Source organism: Mastigoproctus giganteus, chromosome 1 (assembly GCF_048544385.1).
Source record: "Mastigoproctus giganteus isolate SK-2022 chromosome 1, ASM4854438v1, whole genome shotgun sequence".
Classification (NCBI taxonomy): Eukaryota; Metazoa; Arthropoda; class Arachnida; order Uropygi; family Thelyphonidae; genus Mastigoproctus; species Mastigoproctus giganteus.
In genome coordinates this window covers 48,367,297-48,389,361 of record NC_143575.1, presented here as the reverse complement: position 1 = coordinate 48,389,361, position 22,065 = coordinate 48,367,297, and the positions used below count along the sequence as shown (strand labels likewise).

The following is a 22,065-nucleotide window of genomic DNA, read 5'->3' as shown; positions in this document are numbered from 1 at the left end:
GGTCTATCCAGTTATATTAAATGAGGCGGCAAAGGAAGTAGGCAAACCCTTAGCCATAGTTATGAGAGCATCCTTGGACTCAGGGGAAGTCCCCACGGACTGGAGATGTGCAAATGCATTCCCAATTCACAAAGGGAGATCTAAGGGTGGCATGAGTAATTACAGACTAGTTAGTATAACTTCAGTTTCGGGGAAAATAATGGAGACACTGGTTAAAGATGCATTGCAGGATCATCTAGACAAGACTGCAGTAATAATTCAGACATAGCATGGGTTTGTTAAGGGAAAGTCTTGTCTGATAAATTTGATTAGATACTATGTTATGGTTACAAAGGAATTGGATGCAAAAAATAATATTGATATCATATACTTGTATTTCAGGAAAGCTTTTGACACTGTTGTGCATGGAAGACTACTATACAAATTGGAGCAGTATGGTATTAAGGGAAAGTTGCTACTACGGATAACAGGGTGGATGAGTGGAAGAAGGCAGAGAGTGGTAATCAATAGACGCTGCTCTTTGTGGACTAATGTTATTAGTGAATTCCCCCAGGGTTCGGTGTTGGGCCCACTGTTCTTTTGCATATTTATCAATGATATTGATGGCGGTATATCAGACTTAATGTTGAAGTTTGCAGATGATACAAAGGTTGGCAGGGTTGTTAATGACATTAATGGCAGTGTGCTACTGCAGCAGGATCTAGAAAATTTTTGCTGATGGGCTGAGAAGTGGCAACTGAAGTTTAACATTGACAAATGAAAAGTACTGCATAAGGGTAGAAGTATTCCCAGAGAAACGTACCAACTGTGTGGTACTAAACTTAGGGTGGCAGAAAATGAAAAAGATCTGCGAGTATTTGTGCAATTAGATATGATGTTTTTTGAGCAATGCAGACAGGCAACCAGAGCAGGTCATGGGGTATTGTCAATGATACAGGAATTTTGCTAGTAGAGAAAAGGAGGTGATTATTCCCCTTTGTATAAGGCAATGGTCAGGCTATGCCTTGAGTACTGCGTACAGGTCTGGAGACCTCATTTTAGGAAGGATGTAGAGTTGCTTGAGTGTCTACAGAGAAAGGCAACAAGATTGGTAAGGGGAATGAAGGAGTGCTCTTACCAAGAAAGGCTTAAGTTCTGAAAACTGAAGCAGCTGGAGACTAGGCACCTGCGAGGTGATCTGATTGAGGTGTATAAGGCCTTGAATGGGTTGAGCACGTGAATTCTGATGGGATTCTTCCGCTTTCTCAGATTACAAACTTGAGAGGGTACAAATTCAAATTGAGGAAATACAGTTGTAGAATATAGAGGTGCAGAAATTTGCCTTTAGACAGGAGGTGGTTAATTGCTGGAACAAACTTCCATCTGTTGTTGTGGTAGTTGATAGCTTAAATAAATTCAAGGAGGAACTGGACAAACTTTTAGAGGGAATGGATGTGTGAAATTGTTTTTTTTTTGCTGATGCTACATAAGCTCATATGCTTGCTTTCTTGCATCATATGCCTCCATTAATATTACTACTATTACTATCTCACAAAAAGGATTCTTCTGCTTCTTTTTTTTATCTTCAACAGCACTCAGATTTCTACACATGATCATGTACCTTTATTAGGTATTACCGTGACTTCTAATCTGTCTTTCTCTTGGCATAAGCAAATCACAAATATTGCTTCCCCTGCATCTAAAAAATTGGATTTTCTCTTTCACTCGGCATTATTTTTCTTCTAAACAGCTACTCAATCTGTACAAATCTTAAATCTGCCATACTATGGAATATTATTCCCACATCTGGTGTTATGCCCACATAACCTCTTTTGGTCTTCTTGACTCCATTCAAAAGAGGGCAGTTAGGTTAATTGACGACCCATTTCTTACAGTGTCTTTCTACTCGCTCTAATAGATGTCCTGCTTTTGTTGCATGTTTCTTTCTATAAATACTTCCATGGACACTGTCCTTCTGAATTTGCTTCTATAATTCCTACTCTCTGCTCCAAACCAGTCCAAACACTGCCACAACCAGTCAACATCCTTTTACTGCCTAACTTAAAACTTACAGTACCAACTTTCTTCTTCCTCATTTATTCCATCAACTTCTATTTTTTGGCATATCATCTTTCTCTTATAGATATAATAAATATCTTCTTTCATTTTCTCAACCTCCAACCTGCTCACAGTACTAAGTACTATAGGTTCTAATACCTTTTGTGGTTGAGGTTTCTGTTTAAAAAACACCTTATTTTTTTTCCACTTCCATTCCTTATTTTGCTAGGAGACAGGACTTATTTATGCTTGCTCACCTTTAGAAACAAGAATCAAGAATCCAAATTAATTGTTGTTGTCGTCTGCAGTTTTTAACACATTACTTTGATCATAATGTGTTAGCACAATCGAAAGTTTAGTTCCTACAGTCTTTTATCATGTAGTGTCTGTACAAGAGAGTGTGTATGCGTGCATTCGTATGTATGTATGGTTTGCTCTATTTCACTCTTGACATTACTTTTCTTCTAAACAGCTACTCTGTACAAATCTTAAATCTGCCCTACCATAGAAACAGGTAATTAATATAGGTAATACAACTTGACAGTAAAACTGCATGCCACTGCACGTCATAAAGCCTATTTTTAAATTATTTTACAATAGACTGTCGAAATAATGGCACCCCAAATAACAGCACATTCGAAATAATGGCACATTGAGATTGGGTGTATACATACAATGGCGCATATGTCTTACAGTGCTGAAAAAAGAAAACGGGAAGTCGTGATTACTGTATTTGTTTTACGTTTGCCATTTTCAAAGTGAATTCTGTACTGATATCAAGAATCATACTGCTATTTTACATTTATTTTAAATTGAAAACCCCTCACTATGGCTCCTAAAGTTAATGAACCTCATACAGAGAAGAAAAGAACAACATTAAAGCTTAGTACAAACTTAATCCAAACTATTACATTAGGGTCACCCGGAATGTTAATTCATATATCCACTTGTTAATTCATAAATTATAAGAGTATTGTGTCTGTAAATTGTGCTCGATTTGCCTGTTTTGCTGGACAATAAACTCCAGTTTCTGGGGAAAAACACCATCTACTGAGACCCACTAACTCAGCCATGGAGTGAACAAAGCCTATAAAAGTTCCGCATGTCATCGACGGGATTCGAACTAGGGCCTTTTCCACCCAGTGTGGGGAGGATGGGGACGATACCACTGTGCTACCTGTGCAAACTAAACTTGATATAATAAAAAAAATAGAACTGGACATAAGCAGAAGTGTATTATTAATGGCAGAATATAACACTAGATTGCCAACATATTTGTGTTTTTTTATGTGCAGTTAATAAAATTGCATTCTTAATTTCTCTATTTCTTATTTGGCCTCATTATTTCTGCATTAAATGCATTAAAAATTAAATTTTCTAGATAATGGAAAAATCGAAATAACAGCCCCTTGAATCCCAGAAGATGCCATTATTTTGAAAGTTTACTGTATTTATATATGCTCTAAAAGTATGTTTTATGTTTACTATACAGTCACTCCCTGATTAATGTAAGGGTTGTGTTCCGTGGAACTCTACGTAAATCAGATTTTACCTAAGTCAGAATTTCCCCCCCCGTGCTTGTGCATCACTCGCAACTGTGCTCGCTGAATTGATTGAATCAAAAAAGATATGTTCGATGAACATGCGAATAGAATTATTTATTGTATTTATTCCATTTTTTTATCTCATGCGCAGGAAAGATTACAAAAGCATGCAATTTAAAAAATTTCAAAATTATAAAATTACAAAAAAAGAAAGGAGACAGGCATAACATCAGTAAGTTTCACCTCTCGACCTCCAACCTGCTCACAGTACTAAGTACTATAGGTTCTAATACCTTTTGTGTTTGAGGTTGCCAGAATCATTGCCAGAATCGGCATCTTCAGCTGATAAGTACGCCGCTGCGGAGATTTAGAAGGGGCCGGCTGCTCAACCTTACGAAAGAACATATTAATGGATGACTGGACGGTGGTTTTTTTTTATTTTCATTGTAGGTTTCTTTGTAGCAAGCATATCATTCACCCTTCTGCTAACTTTTAAGAATCGTTCGCTGTCAGGATCCATCTTCTGAAACCTCGCCATTGCCAATGCAATTTCATGAAATGTCATTGCCATCTTTCTGGTGAAGAAGCATCTCGGCTCCTCATTTGGTTCATCTTGAGCTTCGTCAGCATTTTCTCCTTTCACTATCGCTGCCTGCAAATCAATAAGTTCTTCGTTAGATAATTCCTTCTCTTCTTCCTCTATTAACTCCTCCACGTCTTTGGCATCAACCTCCAACTGAAGTAGCTCTGCAACCTTTACAATCTTATCTGTAACCTCTTCATATGATTCATCTTTTTCAAATCCTTCAAAGCCTTTTATGTGCCGTGGGCATATTTTCTTCCATGCATCATTTAAACAATTTTTAGTAATTTCCACCCAGGCCTTATTAATGTTTAAGATGGGATGACGTGGTGAATATTGTAAGATTTCCAAACGACTCTTAACGTAAAATTTTTCTCATGATCTACTGCAGACAATGCCTGAGCACGTGTTGTGTGTAAATAGTATGCTTTTAAATTCAAAATAACACCCTGATCCATAGGTTGGATGAGTGAAGTCGTGTTTGGCGGTAGAAATATGACTCTCAATGTTCGAATTGAAATCATCTAGATGCGTAGGATGTCCAAGAGCATTATCTAATAGAAGATAAATCTTGAAAGGAACGCCGTTGTCTTTACAACATTTTTCAACCTCGGGAATGAAGCAGCATTTAAACCAATCCTCAAAGAGAGATATTGTTATCCATGCTCTCTGGTTCAATCAGAAATGCAAGGGTAGGGTGGCTTTATTGATGCCCTTAAATACACGAGGATTTCCAGAATGGTACACAAGCAGCAGTATTAATCTGTAATCTCCCACTGCATTAGTCCTAAGCAAGAGTGTGGCCCTATCTTTTGAAGCCTTGAAACTTGGCATTGTCTTTTCCCCTTTGGCAATGTATGTTGGATCCGGCATTTTTTTCCAATACAGAGCAGTGTCGTCAACGTTAAAAATTTGCTGCGTTGAATAGCCACCTTCATCAATAATTTTTTCCAACACGTCACAAAATTTCTCTGAAGCTGCAGAATTGGCACTGGTGACTTCTCCGCATACTTTACTGTTTTGGAAACCAGTGCGATGCTTGAACCTATTAAACAACCTGTTGCTTGCTACGAACTTAGCTTGGGGTTCACCGTACTTATCTTTAATATCTTCATAAATACTTCTTGCTTTTGCTTGAATGGCCATTGGACTCAGCAGCACTTGCTTCTGAATCTGATTTTCCATCCATATTATTAATAGCTGTTCCATCTTTGATATAGCACCTGAACAGTTTTGTGATCACTGTTGATCTTAAGTGCATTGATCCTTTGACATGTTCTTTTATACGCGCACTGTCCTTTAAAATAGTATTCACTGTTGAAGCAGCGAGACAATTTCCTTGCAATAGTTGACAAACTTTGTCCTGCTTAGTACTTCTGAATCATTTTCATCTTCATTTCTAAACCAATTTTGTTTCGTTTCCTGGCACTGCCAGCACTTGCACTTTCCACTGGCCCCTTTCCCTTCATCATTGTAATACGTAAATAGGATTGAAGAAAAGTTTCTGAAAATTTGTTTTTTATATGATTGAAGATTTCAGTGAAGGTGAACTTATTTCACCATAATACCATAACGTAAAAACCCACAGAATTCCAGTTATTGGGATTATCGCAAATGCAATCCGATTGAGTTTACAACCCATTTATAATCGATTGTGCTAACAGAAAAGCACAATAAACCAAAAAGTGCAAATTATTTTTTACTGTTTTTTTGGTCGTGACCTCCAGAAACGTGCTTTAGAAAAATATCACAAAGGTGTTCAAAATTGATTCTTATAATGGAACATATGATAACAATGAAAGTGTAGTGCAATTTCCGTTATAAACACGACCTTTTAGAGAGATAAATAGTTTAGTAATATAGCGAAATTTTCAACTTCCAAAGACTTGCGACGAATTACAAAAAAAAAAAAAAACCCAATATGTTAATGGGTTCACATTATGATATTTTCACAATACCTCCAATTTATCTCTACAGATGCAAAATACGGTTCCGTATTTTTTTCAGTTTGCACCGGCCCTCAAAAACTTGCGTAAAGTCGAATTTGTGTAAGTCCGAGTATTACTTAAGTCGGGGAGTTCCTGTATTTTATTTATTTTTAATTTTGTTCAATTACATAGTATTGGCTAACGAAATTTTGAATTTAAGAACCCTTTCTTGTTGCAGGAGGAGATTAGAAGGCAAGAAAATTATTTCTTAAAGCCAATACAACTTAATAATGTTCTATGCTCACTCTATCTCTTGATTTTTTAAGGAGTCCTTGTGTGCTGTAATGTAATAACTAGATCGTATGTATAGCTTAGCTTAATTTTCACGTGCACTGAAATGCATTTCGAGAACCCAACCCGTATACAACACAAGTGCGCTCTCTTCCCCCCCCCCCCCACTATAGCTAACTGAAGACGAGGAATCTTGAAAGTTGCTCGTGCGTGAGGTGAGTGCTGAAAATTAAGCTAAGCTATACATACGATCTAGTGCTCACCCATTATAACAAAGTAAACAATTTAAAAAATTATTGTATATATTTTTATTGCACATTTAATAATTTGTTTCAGTTTACAAAAGAGGCTACATGGCAAAATGTCTATAAAAACCATGAACTGGAAAACACTAGCACTGTCTTGGAACTATAAGTAATGGGAGCTTTCTTTTATGTACATAAAAATCAAATTGTGCTTTAATTATGCAGGTTACTAAAATTTTAAGTAGGACCTACCTTTATTGCATTAATAATATCCCTTGGTCCAGTAACTTCTGGATCAAATTTGAACCTTCCCCTTTGTGTGGCAAGAGCAACTGATGCTTTAACAATGCCCTGATGATTCACAACATTCGATTCAATTTTGTAGACACACGAAGCACATGTCATACCAAGAATCTACGCAAAAAAATATTTTTAAAGATATTAGTGTATTACTAGAAAATAATGTTGACATTTAAGCATTTCAATTACTACACATAAAGGTTAGATGGCTGAGAGAAATATAATAAACTCAAAAATTTCTTTCTAAAGAGAAAAAACAAACAAATGACAAGCATTTCATATTCAACAATATAAAAAAAAAAATTTTTAATTAAAACTCCTTTCTTAAATTGAATAACTCACATGTAATTCAACTTCTCCATACTGTGAAGTTACATCATCAATAACTGAAGATGGATAACCAAGCTCAGTAACTGCATTTGCCAACTGTGAGGGCATCACATATGCAGGATCAAATTTAATCTCTGCTTTAGCAGCCATTAAAGCAACTAGTACACAGTGGACTCCTAAATACAAATAAACGTAAAAAAAAAAAAAAAAATGTTAAAATGTGGAAGAAATGTCATAGAAACAAAAATTTGAAATAAAATAATTAGAAAATATAATTATCTCTTAAGATATTATCAATACTAAGGATAGAATTAAAAATGAAATGAGCTCTAGTTTAAGGAACTTCATAAAAAATAATGAGTGTCATTTTTGACTGGGTAAATATCAGATAAATCAGGGTTGGGTAACTCATCCTTGATTTATCTGATATTTTCTTGCAGAAATTTTATTTGCCTATAAAATTGCCTGTATTTCTTACCCTGAAAAACATTTTTAACCTTCTGTGGCTTACGTAGCATGCAGACAATTGTTTTCTTGTTTTTCTGTCATTTCTCTGAATTTGAGAGGTGGAACTAAATCCTCTCATTTAATCTTTCTCATCAATGAACTCTCAATGCTCTTAATCAGAATTACATATACAGTTCATCCTGCTATAATATGCAATGTATGTTCTAGAGGGGAATTGCATTATTTGAACATACACTTTCACATAACAGTCAGGGATAAGTTATAAAAGCTTTAAATTGTTGATACTCACCCTGTCCCATTTTCTAGCTTATTCTGATCAATACATATTATGCCCTGATGGTAAGTAACATTTTAAAAGTCAAATGTCATTAAATATATTTTTTTTTAAATAAAGCATACATGAGCAATATTGTTTTATTTTTTATAGCTAATTTTTCAATCAAATTGGGGAGGGGTGTTGCATTTGGCCATTTTTCTTTATATATATAGGAACTGCATGTAAATTTGTATAAATTTACGTTATACACAAAATACATTACAAATCAAAATATACAATGAGTACACATGAACATAAATTGAAATGATGCTAGTGAAAGAGTGTAACAAGGTAGCATGTAGGTTTCATATGCATAACTTCGGGTTTTCATGTAAATCATATTTGACACATTTCTGCCATGTAATGACAGAAATGTGTGAAATATGTGCATAATTGGAAGCACGTGTTGTCAGATGGTGTTTTATTGCAGGATGAGCTATAAATATGAAAAGCTAGTTAGTTAATTTCCAAAATGAAGTAAAATCAAGCAGAAAGCTAAGATTAAAAAGCACAATTTATGAGTCAGGACTTATGAATAGCCATGACAAATATTTTGCCAAACACTGATACTCTTGTAAGGAAATGTCAATATCCAAAAGCCATATTAATCCCAATCCCCCTATGTTTAATGAAAGGTCATTTCATGAGGTAATTTCACTATTCGGGGTGCTAACTGCTGAGCATTACTCTTAGAGTATACACTAAACAATGAGATGCTATAACTCTTGACTTCTCAGTAACACTAACATATATGCTATACAGCAGGCCCCCGTTATAACGCGGTTCACTTTACGCTGATTCGCTATAATGCTGTTCTTATATTATAACCCGTATCTGACTATAACACTGCCACAGATCACTATAACGCTCTTTTACAGATTGCATTTTTGGCATATTTAAGGAAATCGTTTCATTTGATGGGGTTGATAGCTTGAAAATGAATATCAAAACAGCATTAAAACGTTTCCCACGCCGACTTGAGAAATTCTCCCATGCTCAGTGATATTTTCTCACACGCTAATTTAATTTCAGTACAGTGACTTGTTACGTAGTTCCGAGATCAACATTTTAAAAAATTATCAAGTATATTTGCTTGTAATATTTGCGTTATTTGCATTTATCCGAAGTCTAGTCATCACTCAGTACTGTATTAGACATCGTGCGTAACGAACAGTTTAGTTGAACATTGTATCATAATTAATGCAACCAATGCAGTTACATTTTCGAAGAGTTAATAATGGCGGATAAGAATAAAAAAGCAACAACATCTGGGCGCAGTACGAAGACTAAAAATGTAAGAAAAAGACTGAATTTGAAAATTAAATTAAATGCTTTGAAGTGAATCGATTCCGGTCAAAGACAAGTGGATGTGTGCCATAATTTAGGACTTGAAAGGTTAACTGTAAGAACAATTATAAAAAAAATAAAGAATTAATTTTAGCAGTGGGAAAGATAGCTGTTTCATTGCAAGCAACTAGGGCTAGGCTGGCTATTAGGATTGAATTGGAAAGACTTTAACTAATTTTATTGAAGATAATATCCAATGCAGAATTCAGTTAAGTTAAATATTATAAAAAAAAAAAAAAAATAGAGAGAGAGAGATTAGCCAATATGATGATCTGAAGAAAACTCACCTAAAAAAAAAAAAAAAAAAAATGTGGAACCATTTAAAACTAGTAAGGGCTGGTTGAATAGATTTAAAATCCAGGGAGAAGCCGCAAGTGCAGATTAAGGATCCGAAACTTTCAAAAAATAACTTGTTAAAATTATTGATGAGGGATATTATGGGTTATACCTCTCAAGTTTTTAACATAGATGAAGTAAATATTTTATATAGCAAGTCTGTTGTACACATGCTTTATTCTGATTCGAAATTTGGTGCTTTCATGTCAACTTGGGTGTGTTTTTTATTCTGCTGCTACTTTTCTACTTTTTATATTGCTCTTTTCATGTTACCATCATTATTTTTAAGAAGGAAAAAAAATAAATAAATACATTTTACCACAGACAATTGGATAATCAGAACAAAGTGGCCAAAGAGTGACGACAATAATGTTGCTACAGATACTTCAGAAGCTAATAATGTAAAAAAATATATCATGTGAAAATTTGGACACTAACGTTATTTAAAGTGTAGTGCAACCACCAATTTCTGGTAGAGAGCCGCCATCACATTCCAACTCAAAAAGAATGAAAAGAAAAGAAAAAAATGAAATATAAAATATCAAGAGGAATTTATGAAGTTCAGCTTCATTTACAGCATTGTTGATGATGAGCAACATCCTGTGTGTGTGTGTGAGATATGTTAGGAAAAACTGCCTAACGAAAGCATGAAACCTGTTAAATTAAAAGGACACTTACATATGAAAAATCAAGATCTAATAGAAAAAACTGAATCCTTTTTCAAAATACGCACCGGCACCATACACGGTCTAAAATCTTTCATGAAAAACATATGGCAGTTTTTTGTAAAGATTTAAGAGCATCATTGGAAGTTTCATATTTAATAGGAAAAAATTTGTAATCACACATTATTGCTCAATCTATTGTTCTCCCTGCGAAGTTTTGAAAGATGCAGTGTGATCAGCTTTATTAAAAGTAAGCTTAAATAGCAGATTTTTCACTTTATTTCCAAACAAATTGGGATCTGCTTATGAAACACTTCTTTTATATAGGAAAGAGGTGACTGTACAGTGGTAAAGTGTTTCGACATCTTTTTGACCTTAAACATGAAGTTTTATTGTTTTTATCAGATAAAAATCAGAATCTCGCTCAACTGTTTATAAATCAAAAATAGCTTAGAAAACTTAGTTACTCTGTTGTTATACAGCAGCGTTTCTCAATCTTTTTTGTTCACATACCCCCAAAAGAACCACGTGCTTATTTTTGTAGCCCCATATATGTAAACCTCTACACTTGAATTCTAAGTGCCTACAGTGAGTTAACTTTTTGTACTTATATAGTAAAACAGATGATAAGACCTCTTTTATGCACATGTTTTGTGCTGCGCGACAAATTAGTAGTAGTGGCATGTGATGCAAGAAAGCAAGTGTATGAGCTTATGCAGCATCAGCCAAAAAAAAAAATAAATAAAATAACACCATTCCCTCCAAATACCTGTCCAGTTCCTCCTTAAATTTATTTAACCTATCAACTTCCACAACGACAGATGGAAGTTTGTTCCAACAATTAGCCACCCGCTGGCTAAAAGCAATTTTCCACACAACTATTCTATAACTGTCTTTCCTCAATTTGAATTTATGCCCCCTTAAGTTCAGTCTCAACAAGTGGAAGAATCACTACAGAATTCAGCGTGCTGAACCCATTCAATGCCTTATACACCTCAATCAGATCATCTTGCAGGTACCTAATCTCCAGCCGCTGCAATTTGCAAAACATAAGCCTCTCTTCGTAAGAGGATCCCTTCATTCCCCTCACCAATCTTGTTGACCTTCTCTCTACACACTCAAGCAAATCTACATCCTTCCTAAAATGAGGCCTCCAGAACTGTACTTAAGGCGTGGCCTGACCATTGCCTTATACAGAGGGACAATCACCACCTTTTCCCTGCTAGCAAAATTCCTGTATATATTTTTGACAAAACCCCATGACCTGCCCTGGCAGCCTGTCTGCATTGCTCAGAAAACTTCATATCTGACTGCACAATTACTCCCAGGTTTTTTTCATTTTCTACCACCTTAAGTTTGTTGTTATGTTTGTTATTTGGTTTTTAGGAGCATTAGCAACTAAGGCCATATTGCTCCAGGGATATGGGTTGGTCATTCCCCGAATTTTTCACATCCTCCAAATTTGGTGGGCACGGGCTCGAACCCCGCTCTAATCAAGAAGTGTGTGCTATGGACTGCTGCTCCTGCACACCTTAAATGTAAAGGGTTTTCCAATAGTAACGCTCGATGTTTGGCAACAGCGCATGACGAAGTCGACAGTCACACAGGTGGTATCTTTGGTAGCCGTATTCAGTTAGTCTCTGCATTTTATTATGGAGCGTTACACGACTGAGCAACGAGTCGAAATTGTAAAAAATTATTATCAAAACCAATGTTCTATTCGTCAAACGTTTCGTGCACTCCGTGCAGTTTATGGTGTCGACGAACGTCCTTCAGAATCCACAATTCGCCGTTTAATAAACAAATTCGAAGCAACTGGGTCTGTGGCAAATCTGAAAGTGCCTGTACGTCAGCGAAACGCAAGATCCGTTGAAAATATTGCTGCAGTCCGGGAAAGTGTGCGTGAGAATCCGCAACAGTCCATTCCGCGTCGGGCTCAAGAACTTGGCCTGTCTTCGACGACAACTTGGCGAATCCTGCATAAGGACTTAGGGCTTCACCCTTATAAAGTGCAATTAACCCAACAACTAAAGCCCAACGATCATGCGCAGCGGCGTGCATTCGCTGATTGGGCGCTAGAGCAGTTGGAGGTCGATCCTGATTTTGGGCGAAAAATAATGTTTAGTGACGAGGCTCATTTCTGGTTAAGTGGCTTTGTTAACAAGCAAAATTGCCGAATTTGGAGCGACGAAAACCCACGGGAGATTCATGAGGTCCCACTACATTCCGAAAAAGTTACGGTATGGTGTACACTTTGGTCCGGCGGAATAATCGGTCCGCATTTTTTCGAAAACGAAGAAGAAGTGGCACTTACGGTCAACGGTGAGCGATACAGGGCTATGATAAGAGATTTTTTTTGGCCTGCAGTGGATGGAATCGATCTAACAAACATTTGGTTTCAGCAAGACGGTGCTACGTGCCATACGGCACGTGATACAGTAACACTATTGCATGAGAAATTTGAAGGTTCCGTTATATCGCGAAATGGTGACGTTAATTGGCCGCCCAGATCCTGCGACCTAACGCCACTGGATTTTTTTCTCTGGGGCTTTCTAAAATCCAAAGTCTATGCTAACAAACCACGGACGGTTGCCGCCTTAAAGGCCAACATTAGGCGCGTTATTGCTGAAATTGAGCCACTTTTATGCGATAACGTCATCACCAATTGGGTATCCAGGATTAACCAAACCAGACAAAGCCGCGGCGGACATTTATCTGATATAATTTTTAAAACATAATGTTAACACATATACTTCATAATAAAAATAAAAATAGATCACTATCACTCTCACAATTTGTTTTATTGCGTTACAAAAATCGAGCATTACTATTGGAAAGCCCTGTAGTACCACACAGTTGGTACATTCCTCTGGGGTTACTTCTACTCGTATGCAGTACTTCACATTTGTCAATGTTAAACTTTAGTTGCTACTTCTCAGCCCATCTGCCCAAATTTCTAGATCCTGTTGCAGTAGCACACTGCCATTACTGTCATTAACAACCCTGCCAACCTTTGTATCATCTGCAAACTTCGACACTAGGCCTGATATACCTTCATCAATATCATTGATAAATATACAAAACAACAGTGGACCCAACACCGAATCCTGTGGGACTCCACTAATAACATTAATCCACGAAGAACAGCACCCATCAATTACCACTCTCTGTCTTCTCCCACTCAACAATCCTTTTATCCATTGTAGCAACTTACCCTTAATACTATTTTGTTCCAATTTGTACAGTAGTCTTGCATGCGCAACAGTGTCAAAAGCTTTCCTGAAATCGAAGTATATGATATCAAAATTATTTTTTTGCATCCAGTTCCTTTGTAACCACATCATGATATCCTATCAAATTTGTCAGACAAGACTTTCCCTTAACAACCCATGCTGTGTCTGAATTATTGCTGCAGTCTTGTCTAGATAATCCTGCAAGGCATCTTTAACCAGTGACTCCATTATTTTACCCGGAACAGAAGTTAAACTAACTGGTCTCTAATTACTCATGTCACTCTTCGATCCCCCTTTGTAAATTGGGATACATTTGCACTCTCCAGTACATGGGGACCTCCGCTGAGTCCAAGAATGCTCTCATAATTATGGCTAAGGGTTTGCTTACTTCCTTTGCCGCCTCCTTTAATATAACTGGATAGATCTGACTTTCTTATGTTTAACTTCAACAATTTCTCCTCCACTTTGCTCTAAGTTATTACAAAATCATTAAGCACCCTGTTACAATTTGATAACCTTCTGGCATTTTCAAACCTTAATAATTCCTCATGTGTAAATGTAGATGCAAAATACTCATTCAGTTTGTTTGATATCTGAGCAGGATCATTAACAGTCAAACCATTGATATCAAGTTGACCAATCAGATTTATTCCCTTCCTTTTAGAGTTTATATAAGTAAAGAAATCCTTCCTGTTTTTCTTAGCATCCTTTGCCAAAGATTTCTTGTAATATGCCTTCGCCTACCTAACCTCCTTTGTGACTTGATTACAGACTAGCTTATATCTGCCATAAGCTTCTGTGTTGGCTGATAATTTATATGCATCCCATGCATTTTTCTTCTGTGCCATATGTCTCATTAGTTCATCTGACATCCATTTAGGCCTAAACCTTGAACAATATTTCTTAATAGGTATGAAACTTTTAGTAGCTTCCACAATTAATTCCTTGAGTGCTTCCCACATAGAATTTGCTGTTGGTAACATCATCAGTTGATCCCACTGTACAGAATTTAAAAACTGTCTGAGACCATTGTAGTCACCTTTACAGAAGCAAAAACCCTTTCCTTTCCTTTACCCCTGGTGGTAATATCATCTTTAAGTAAATCCCACATCAATACATGATCACTGCCACCTAGTGGTTCCTTTATCTGCAAATTCTTAATACACGAATGATCTCTGCTGATAACCAGATCAAGAGTATTACCCCTCTCTGGTTACCACTCAAACATGCTGCTGCAGAAAACAATCATCCAATAAATCCACAAGTGTTATTAGTGTGCAAGTGACCAACCCACAAGTTCCAGTCAATATCTGGGAAATTAATATTCCCATTATAAGATATTCTGATTTACTAGCCCATTCTATTTCTCTGTACAATTGTTCATTGTACTCATTAGGCCTATAACACTTCTATAAAACTTCTATTGGAATGAGCAACAGCCTGGAAAACAAGATGCAATGTATTTCAGAGACTGCTGGGAGTCATTGCGGTACAAGTAAACACACTGGTTGTGTTAGGGTAGCTAAGAATAGGAACAGGTGCATGTACACCTGCGAGTACACCAATGCTAGCAGTTTGGTAAATAAATTTGATTAATTTGAGGTATTGCTCAAAACATCAACGGCAGATATTGTTGGCATATCAGAGACGTGGTGTCACACAGATATAAGGAATGCAGAACTAGAATTTGGGAAGTACAATATGAACAGAAAGGATAGACAGGATAGGAAGGGAGGAGAAGTTATGCTATTAGTTAAGAAACACATAAAATCCAAGAAAGTGAAACCAGTCAACCTCACTGGACAGTGGAGTGTCGAGTCAGTTTAGTGTGACATAATCATTGGGAGATCAAAATTGAGAGTAGGAGTGTGTTATAGGCCTAATGACTCTGATGAGTATAATAAACAACTGTAGAGGGAAATAGAGTGGGCCAGTAAATCAGAGAATCTTATAATGAGGGATTTTAAACTCCCAGATACTGACTGGAATTTGTGGGTTGGTCACTCACACACTAGCAAGGCTTTTGTTGATTTATTGGCTTATTGTTTTCTACATCAGCATGTTCGGGAGGCAACTAGAGGGAGTAATACTCTTGATCTGATTATCCTTGATCTGATAGTGATTCCTCATGCATTAAGAATCTGCAGATAAAGAAACCACAAGGTGGCAGTGATCAGTGTGCTGATTTACTCAAAGAGGTAACTACCATCAGGAGTAAAGGGAAGGGTTTTTGCTTTCATAAAGGCGACTACAGTGGTCTGAGACAGTATTTAAATTCTATACAGTGGGACCAACTGATGATGGTACCGACTGCAAATTCAAAATGGGAAGCATTCAAAGAATTTATCTCTGAAGCTACTAGGCTTTACATACCAACTAAGAAATATTGTTCAAGGTTTAGGCCTAAATGGATGTCAGATGAACCAATGAGACATATGGCAGAGAAGAAAAATGCATGGGATACATATAAATTAATGGGTGACATGGAAGCTTATGATAGATATAAGCCGGTCTGTAACCAAGTCACAAAGGAGATTAGGCAGGGAAAGGCAGATTATGAGAAATCTTTGGCAAAGGATGCAAAGAAAAACAGCAAAGAGTCTGTTACCTATGTAAACTCTAGAAGGAAAGGGATGAATCAGATTGGTCCACTGGATATTGATGGTTCAACTGTTGATGATCCTGCTCAAGTGGCTAACAAACTAAAGGAGTATTTTGCATCTACGTTCACACTTGAGGAGCTATTCAGGGAGGGGAATGCCAGAGGTGAGTTAAACTCTGGCAGTGAGCTACATGATTTTGTAATAACTGAGAGGAAAGTGGAGGAGAAATCGTTGAAGATAAACATAAAAAAGGCACTGAGGTGGATGGGATCTATCCAGTTATATTAAAGGAGGCAGCAAAGGAAGTAAGTAAACCCTTAGCCGTAATTATGAGAGCTTCTTTGGACTCAGGGGAGGTACCATGGACTGGAGATGTGCAAATATGACCCCAATTCACAAAGGAGGATCAAAGGGCGACACAAGTAATTACAGACCTGTTAGTTAACTTCTGTTTGGAAAATTAATGGAGGCGCTGGTTAAAGAAGCACTGCAGGATCATCTAGACAAGACTTCGGTTATAGCTCGGACAGAGCATGGTTTTGTTAAGGGAAAGTCTTGTCTGATCAATTTGATTGGATACTATGATGTGGTCACAAAGGAACTGGATGCAGGGAATAACTTTGATATTATATATTTGGATCTTAGAAAGGCTTTTGATACTGTTGCACATGGAAGACTGCTGAACAAATTGGCATTGGAAGCAAATTGCAGCTATGGATAAAGGGATGGTTGAGTGGGAAAAGACAAAGAGTGGTAATCAATGGACACTACTCATCGTGGACTAATGTTATTAGTGGAGTCCCTCAGGGTTCAGTGTTGGTTCCATTGTTGTTTTCTGTATTTATAAATGATATCGATGATGAAATATCAAGCTTAATGTACAAGTTTGCAGATGATACGAAGGCTGGCAGGGTTGTTAAGGAACTAATGAGAGTACGCTGCTGCAACAGAATCTAGAAAAGTTGAGCAGATGGGCTGATGAAGCTGATGGGCAGATGGCAAATGAAGCTTAACATTGACAAATGTAAAGTCTACATATGGGAAGCAGTAACCCCAGAGTAACATATCAACTCTGTGGAACTACACTGACAGTGATATGAGCGAAAAGGACTGGGGAATAATTGTGCAGGCAGATATGAAGTTTTCTAAGCAGTGCAGACCGTATGCAAGAGTAGCTTATGGTGCCTTGTCAATGTTATACAGGAATTTTTGTTGTTGTTATTTCGTGTTTAGGAGCATTAGCAACTAAGGCCATATTGCTCCGGGGATACGCGGTGGTCATTCCCTGACTTTCCTCATCCTCCGTATTTGGTGGTCACGGGCTCAAACCCCAGTCTAATCATGAAGCGTGTGCTACACACTGCTGCTCCTGCCCACCTGGCTACAGAGGTGCCACAGGAATTTTTCTAGCAGGGATAAGGAGGTGATTATCCCCTTGTATAATGCAATGGTGAGGCCACACCTTGAGTACTGTATACAGGTCTGGAAGCTTCATCTTAAGAAGGATGTAGAGCTGTTGGAACGAGTACAGAGAAGGGCAACAAGATTAGTGAATGGAACCAAGGGTTGCTCTTACGAAGAAAGGCTTAAGTTTTGCAAATTACGGTGTCTGGAGCCTAGGCACCTGCAAGGTGATCTGATAGAGGTGTATAAAGCCTTGAATGGTTTGAGCATGCTCAATGCTGATGGGATTCTTCCTCTTGCTCAGAATAATCACCTGAGAGGGCATAAATTCAAATTGAGGAAAGACAGATGTAGGATAGATGTGCGGAAGTTTGTGCTTAGCCAGCAGGTAGTTGGTTGGTGGAACAGACTTCTATCCTTCGCTGTGGAAATTGATAGCCTAAATAAATTTAAGGCTGAGCTGGACAGGTATTTGGAATGAATGGAGGGATGAAATGGAAGGGTTTTTTTTTTTTTTTTTTTGACTAATGCTGCATAAGCTTGCTTTCTTACATCATATGCCTCTACTAATGCTAATGCTAAGCACACTCGAAAATTGTCGAAATATAGACATTTATTCTCATTATAATATCGTTTCTACAAAAACAGTGTTTAAAAGAAATACAAACATTTATGCTCATTATAAATAACAAATATTAAAAACTTTTAATGTTTGTTAACAAGAAAAAAAAATTTTGTTTCTTGTTACTCTCTCGTGCACCCCCGGTTGAATAATGCTGATATACAGTATTTGAAAAACTTAGTGATTTAAATTTAAGTCTTCAAGGACAGGGAACAAATATATTAATACTCAGTGATAAATAGAAGCTTTCTAAAAGAAGCTTAATCTTTAGAAAACTGAATTTGAGCATAATAATACTGAAACGTTACCATGTTTTTCTGATTTTGTTAATAATATTGACATTTTACAATTTAAGGATATCATTACCACCTACCTAACAATGCTAATTAAGAATTTTTCTAAACGATTTAATGTATCTCCAGGAAAAAAAAAAAAAAAAAAAAGTATTGGATTTGTGATCCCTTTGCTTTTGAAATTTCTTCATGCCCCGAAATTATCATTCAGCAAAAGGAAGGTTTCATCGACCTGCCACTGCCGAAGCATTATGTGCTTGTTTCAAGACTACAACTTCTGAAAAATTTTGGCTTTCTCTTCAAAACGAGTATCCAGAATTATCAAAAATGGTGAACCAAACATTGCTACCATTTGGGTCTACATATTTATGTGAGGTTGGCTTCTCAAAATTAACAGCTATTAAAATAAAACAGTGTTCCAGACTTGATCCAGAAGATAACAAGATTAGCAATTTCAAACATGGATCAAATATTATCGGTTATCCAAGCTGATCCATCTCATTAATTGTTTTGTTTTGTAATCATTCATTATTTTTATTGTTTTGTAATCTTAATTGAAGAATAAGATTTTGATTTGTTGTTTTTGCTGTATTCAATTAAAATATTAAAAATAAACAATTATTTTAATGTGTAAATTAAAACTGAAACAATTTTTTGATTTCTTTCTTAGTAGTTTAATCAAATTTTCTACTACATAATTTATAAAATGCTACTTTTCCTCGCTAAAAATCTGGTAATCCTACCTCGGGTTTTACATTGAGGGGTCGCGTCAATTTTTTATTTAATAAAGGGGTTGCAAGTGAAATAAGTTTGCACGCCACTGGCTTAGACCATAATGTGCCAAGTCAAACTTTCAAAAGAAATTGTTAAGTTTCTACAAATATGCAATTAACTGAATTTGCACTTAAGAATAAAAGAAACTTACCTTCAACTTTCATCAAATGCCTTTCTATAGCTGCTACACATGAAGCACAGGTCATTCCAGTTATCCTTAAGTAGCATTTTTCCAAATCATCACTGCCAGTTACAGCAGATAATACTGAGTTAGGTGTTTTGTAAGGACTTTGTCCTTCAAGTCAAAACATGAAACAACATTAGAAATGTAGCTTTATCTTTAACTGTTAAATAATAATTTTTAAAATTTTATAAACATTTTGAAATTAGAAATTTTATCATATAAAAAATAAGTCACATTATTAATAAGAATAACATGCATTTCTGAAGTTCGCAAAACTTTAGTTTATAAATTCCGAATTATCATCTTTATGAATTACAAGTGACACAAGAAATCCCCGGGTATATAAAAAAACTATTGAATATGGTAACCTTTTGTTTCTGAAAGTAATATTGTTACAATTTGTAATGAAAAGATTTACATTATACAAATAAGACATTCAAATTATGGATAACCTTAAGTTCTGCAGTTAAAATGACACTTAATAAAAGGAATGGAAAACCTTATTTCTGGAACTTACCACCCAACTGCTCAATGTCAATAAAGCAATTGACAGCTGCAGCTATGTATAAAACAATAATAAAGATTTCTACTGATATCTGAAGCATTTCAATTGTTTATTTATCTCAATTGGTAAAACAAATTCATTGCATTCTCCACAAACAAGCAAATCATAGTTCATTACATACAGTTTTGCAAATAAGCAAAACTGTGATTGGAGAGGGATACCTGCATGTGGACTGAAGTATTGAGAATGCTAACTCACTTCAACAGCATAATGAAAAATCAAGTATTGGCTGCTTGCTGCAGCACTTTTGATTGACCCATTTCTACTGGAACATGGACCGGCCATGTTCCACTGTTGAACAAGCATGGCCACAAGTGAAGAGTACACAAGTTCAAGCCCATACAAAAATATTACTAGAAAATTTATCAAACTTTTCAAATCGGCTTTTGATTACTATAGTGTTTTATAAAAGGTTGGTTATACAAATCATGAAGAAAAATGTAATGGTGTGTTTCAGAAGAAATATATGAAAGTAATTCTTTAATAATAGGTTTACGTTATGTGTTTTATTGTGAAATTTTTAACAACCTTACTTATTCATTCAGATTTCTTTTTAGAGGGCAAGTTCTTCTTGGACGTAAGGTAGCAGACTTCACCATACAAAATATCAAGTTATGTAGTGTTAACTAGCATCATCTGTTAGATGATGCTTGTTAACACTCCATGATAAGCTAATATTTTATGAGAACACTTCATGATGTGATAACACTACATGATCAATGAAATCTTTCCACTTGTAAAACAAGAGTAAGATTAGTAAAAAATGATACAGCATCGGCCAAATAAAGAAAAAGAAAAGTCCACTGTGAACTGTGGTGCCATAAAATCTTGGTTACCCTTAATTCCATAGGTACACAAACAAAATAAATATACAAAACTATGGCTTTGCCCATCTTCAGAATATATATAAATTTTAATTACTATCCATGCAAATTGAATAAATCTTGTATTTAATTACTATTATCATCAATCAGAAAACTTCTGTACTATTTAAATATAACTTTTTATTAATAATTCCCTTTTTATTTTATATTCTTGTAGAACTAACACCCTTGTCCAAAGACAGAACTCAATAAAGTACTCAAAAACATTGGCATTCCAATTTAGATACTGATTAGGCCAAAAATTTATTTAAAAAACCCATCTTACTAATAAACCTAATTTAAAACTAAAGAGGAAAAGTGTATTTTCTATGAAATGAACTTAATTCTAGATACTACTAACTATTTCATATATTAAACCCTCTCGCCGGTGCACAACTAAGTCACACCATCTAGGGCATGTGAGTTGATGTTAAGAATAAAATCAATAAATTATTTAAAATTGAGCAGCACTTCTTAATGCATTTATTATTTTGATATACACTGATGGGCCAAAACATTATGACCACCTACCTAATATAATATTGGTCCTCCACGTGCAGCAAAAACTGCTCGTACCCGGCGAGGCATGGATGTTACAAGATTTCTAAATGTGTCTTGTGGTATTTGGTACCAACACGTAATCGGCAGATCCTTTAACTCCTGTAAGGTCCATGGTTGAAACGCCGCAAATTGGAGTTCCAACACAAACCACAGATGCTTGATAGGATTGATGTCTGAGGAATTTGGAGGCCAGGGCAATATCTGGAAGTCTTCCTCATGTTCCGCAAACCAGTCTCGAACAATCCAAGCGGTGTGGCATGGCACATTATCTTGCTGAAAGACAGCACCGCCAGAGGGGAAGACCGTTGCCATGAAAGGGTGTAGCTGGTCAGAATGATGTTTAGGTAAGTGGTAGACATCAGAGTGCCCAGCACATGGATAACTGGACCCAGGGTATCCCAGCAGAACATCGGCCAAAGCATGACACCGCCACCACCAGCTTGTTTTCGTCCAACGGTGCATCCAGGCACCATCACTTTCCCAGATAAACAACGCACACGTACCCAACTGTCCACATGGTGCAACAGGAAATGTGATTCATCGAACCAGATGACCTTCTTCCAATCACTGTCC

General features: G+C 36.3%; 1 protein-coding gene across 2 annotated transcripts in view; it reads right to left on the bottom strand.

The window, feature by feature from the left end:
- The window catches only part of ATP7 (copper-transporting ATPase 1), a 260,566-nt gene that overhangs the window by 202,859 nt on the left and 35,642 nt on the right, over nt 1-22,065 (bottom strand). For both annotated transcript variants that reach the window (XM_090372608.1, XM_090372616.1), the window contains exons 3-5: nt 19,471-19,614; nt 7,271-7,434; nt 6,881-7,042 (exon numbers count right to left, since the gene is read on the bottom strand). In XM_090372608.1, coding sequence (XP_090228734.1) covers nt 6,881-7,042; nt 7,271-7,434; nt 19,471-19,614 — 470 coding nt within the window. The remainder of the gene's footprint in view (nt 1-6,880; nt 7,043-7,270; nt 7,435-19,470; nt 19,615-22,065) is intronic.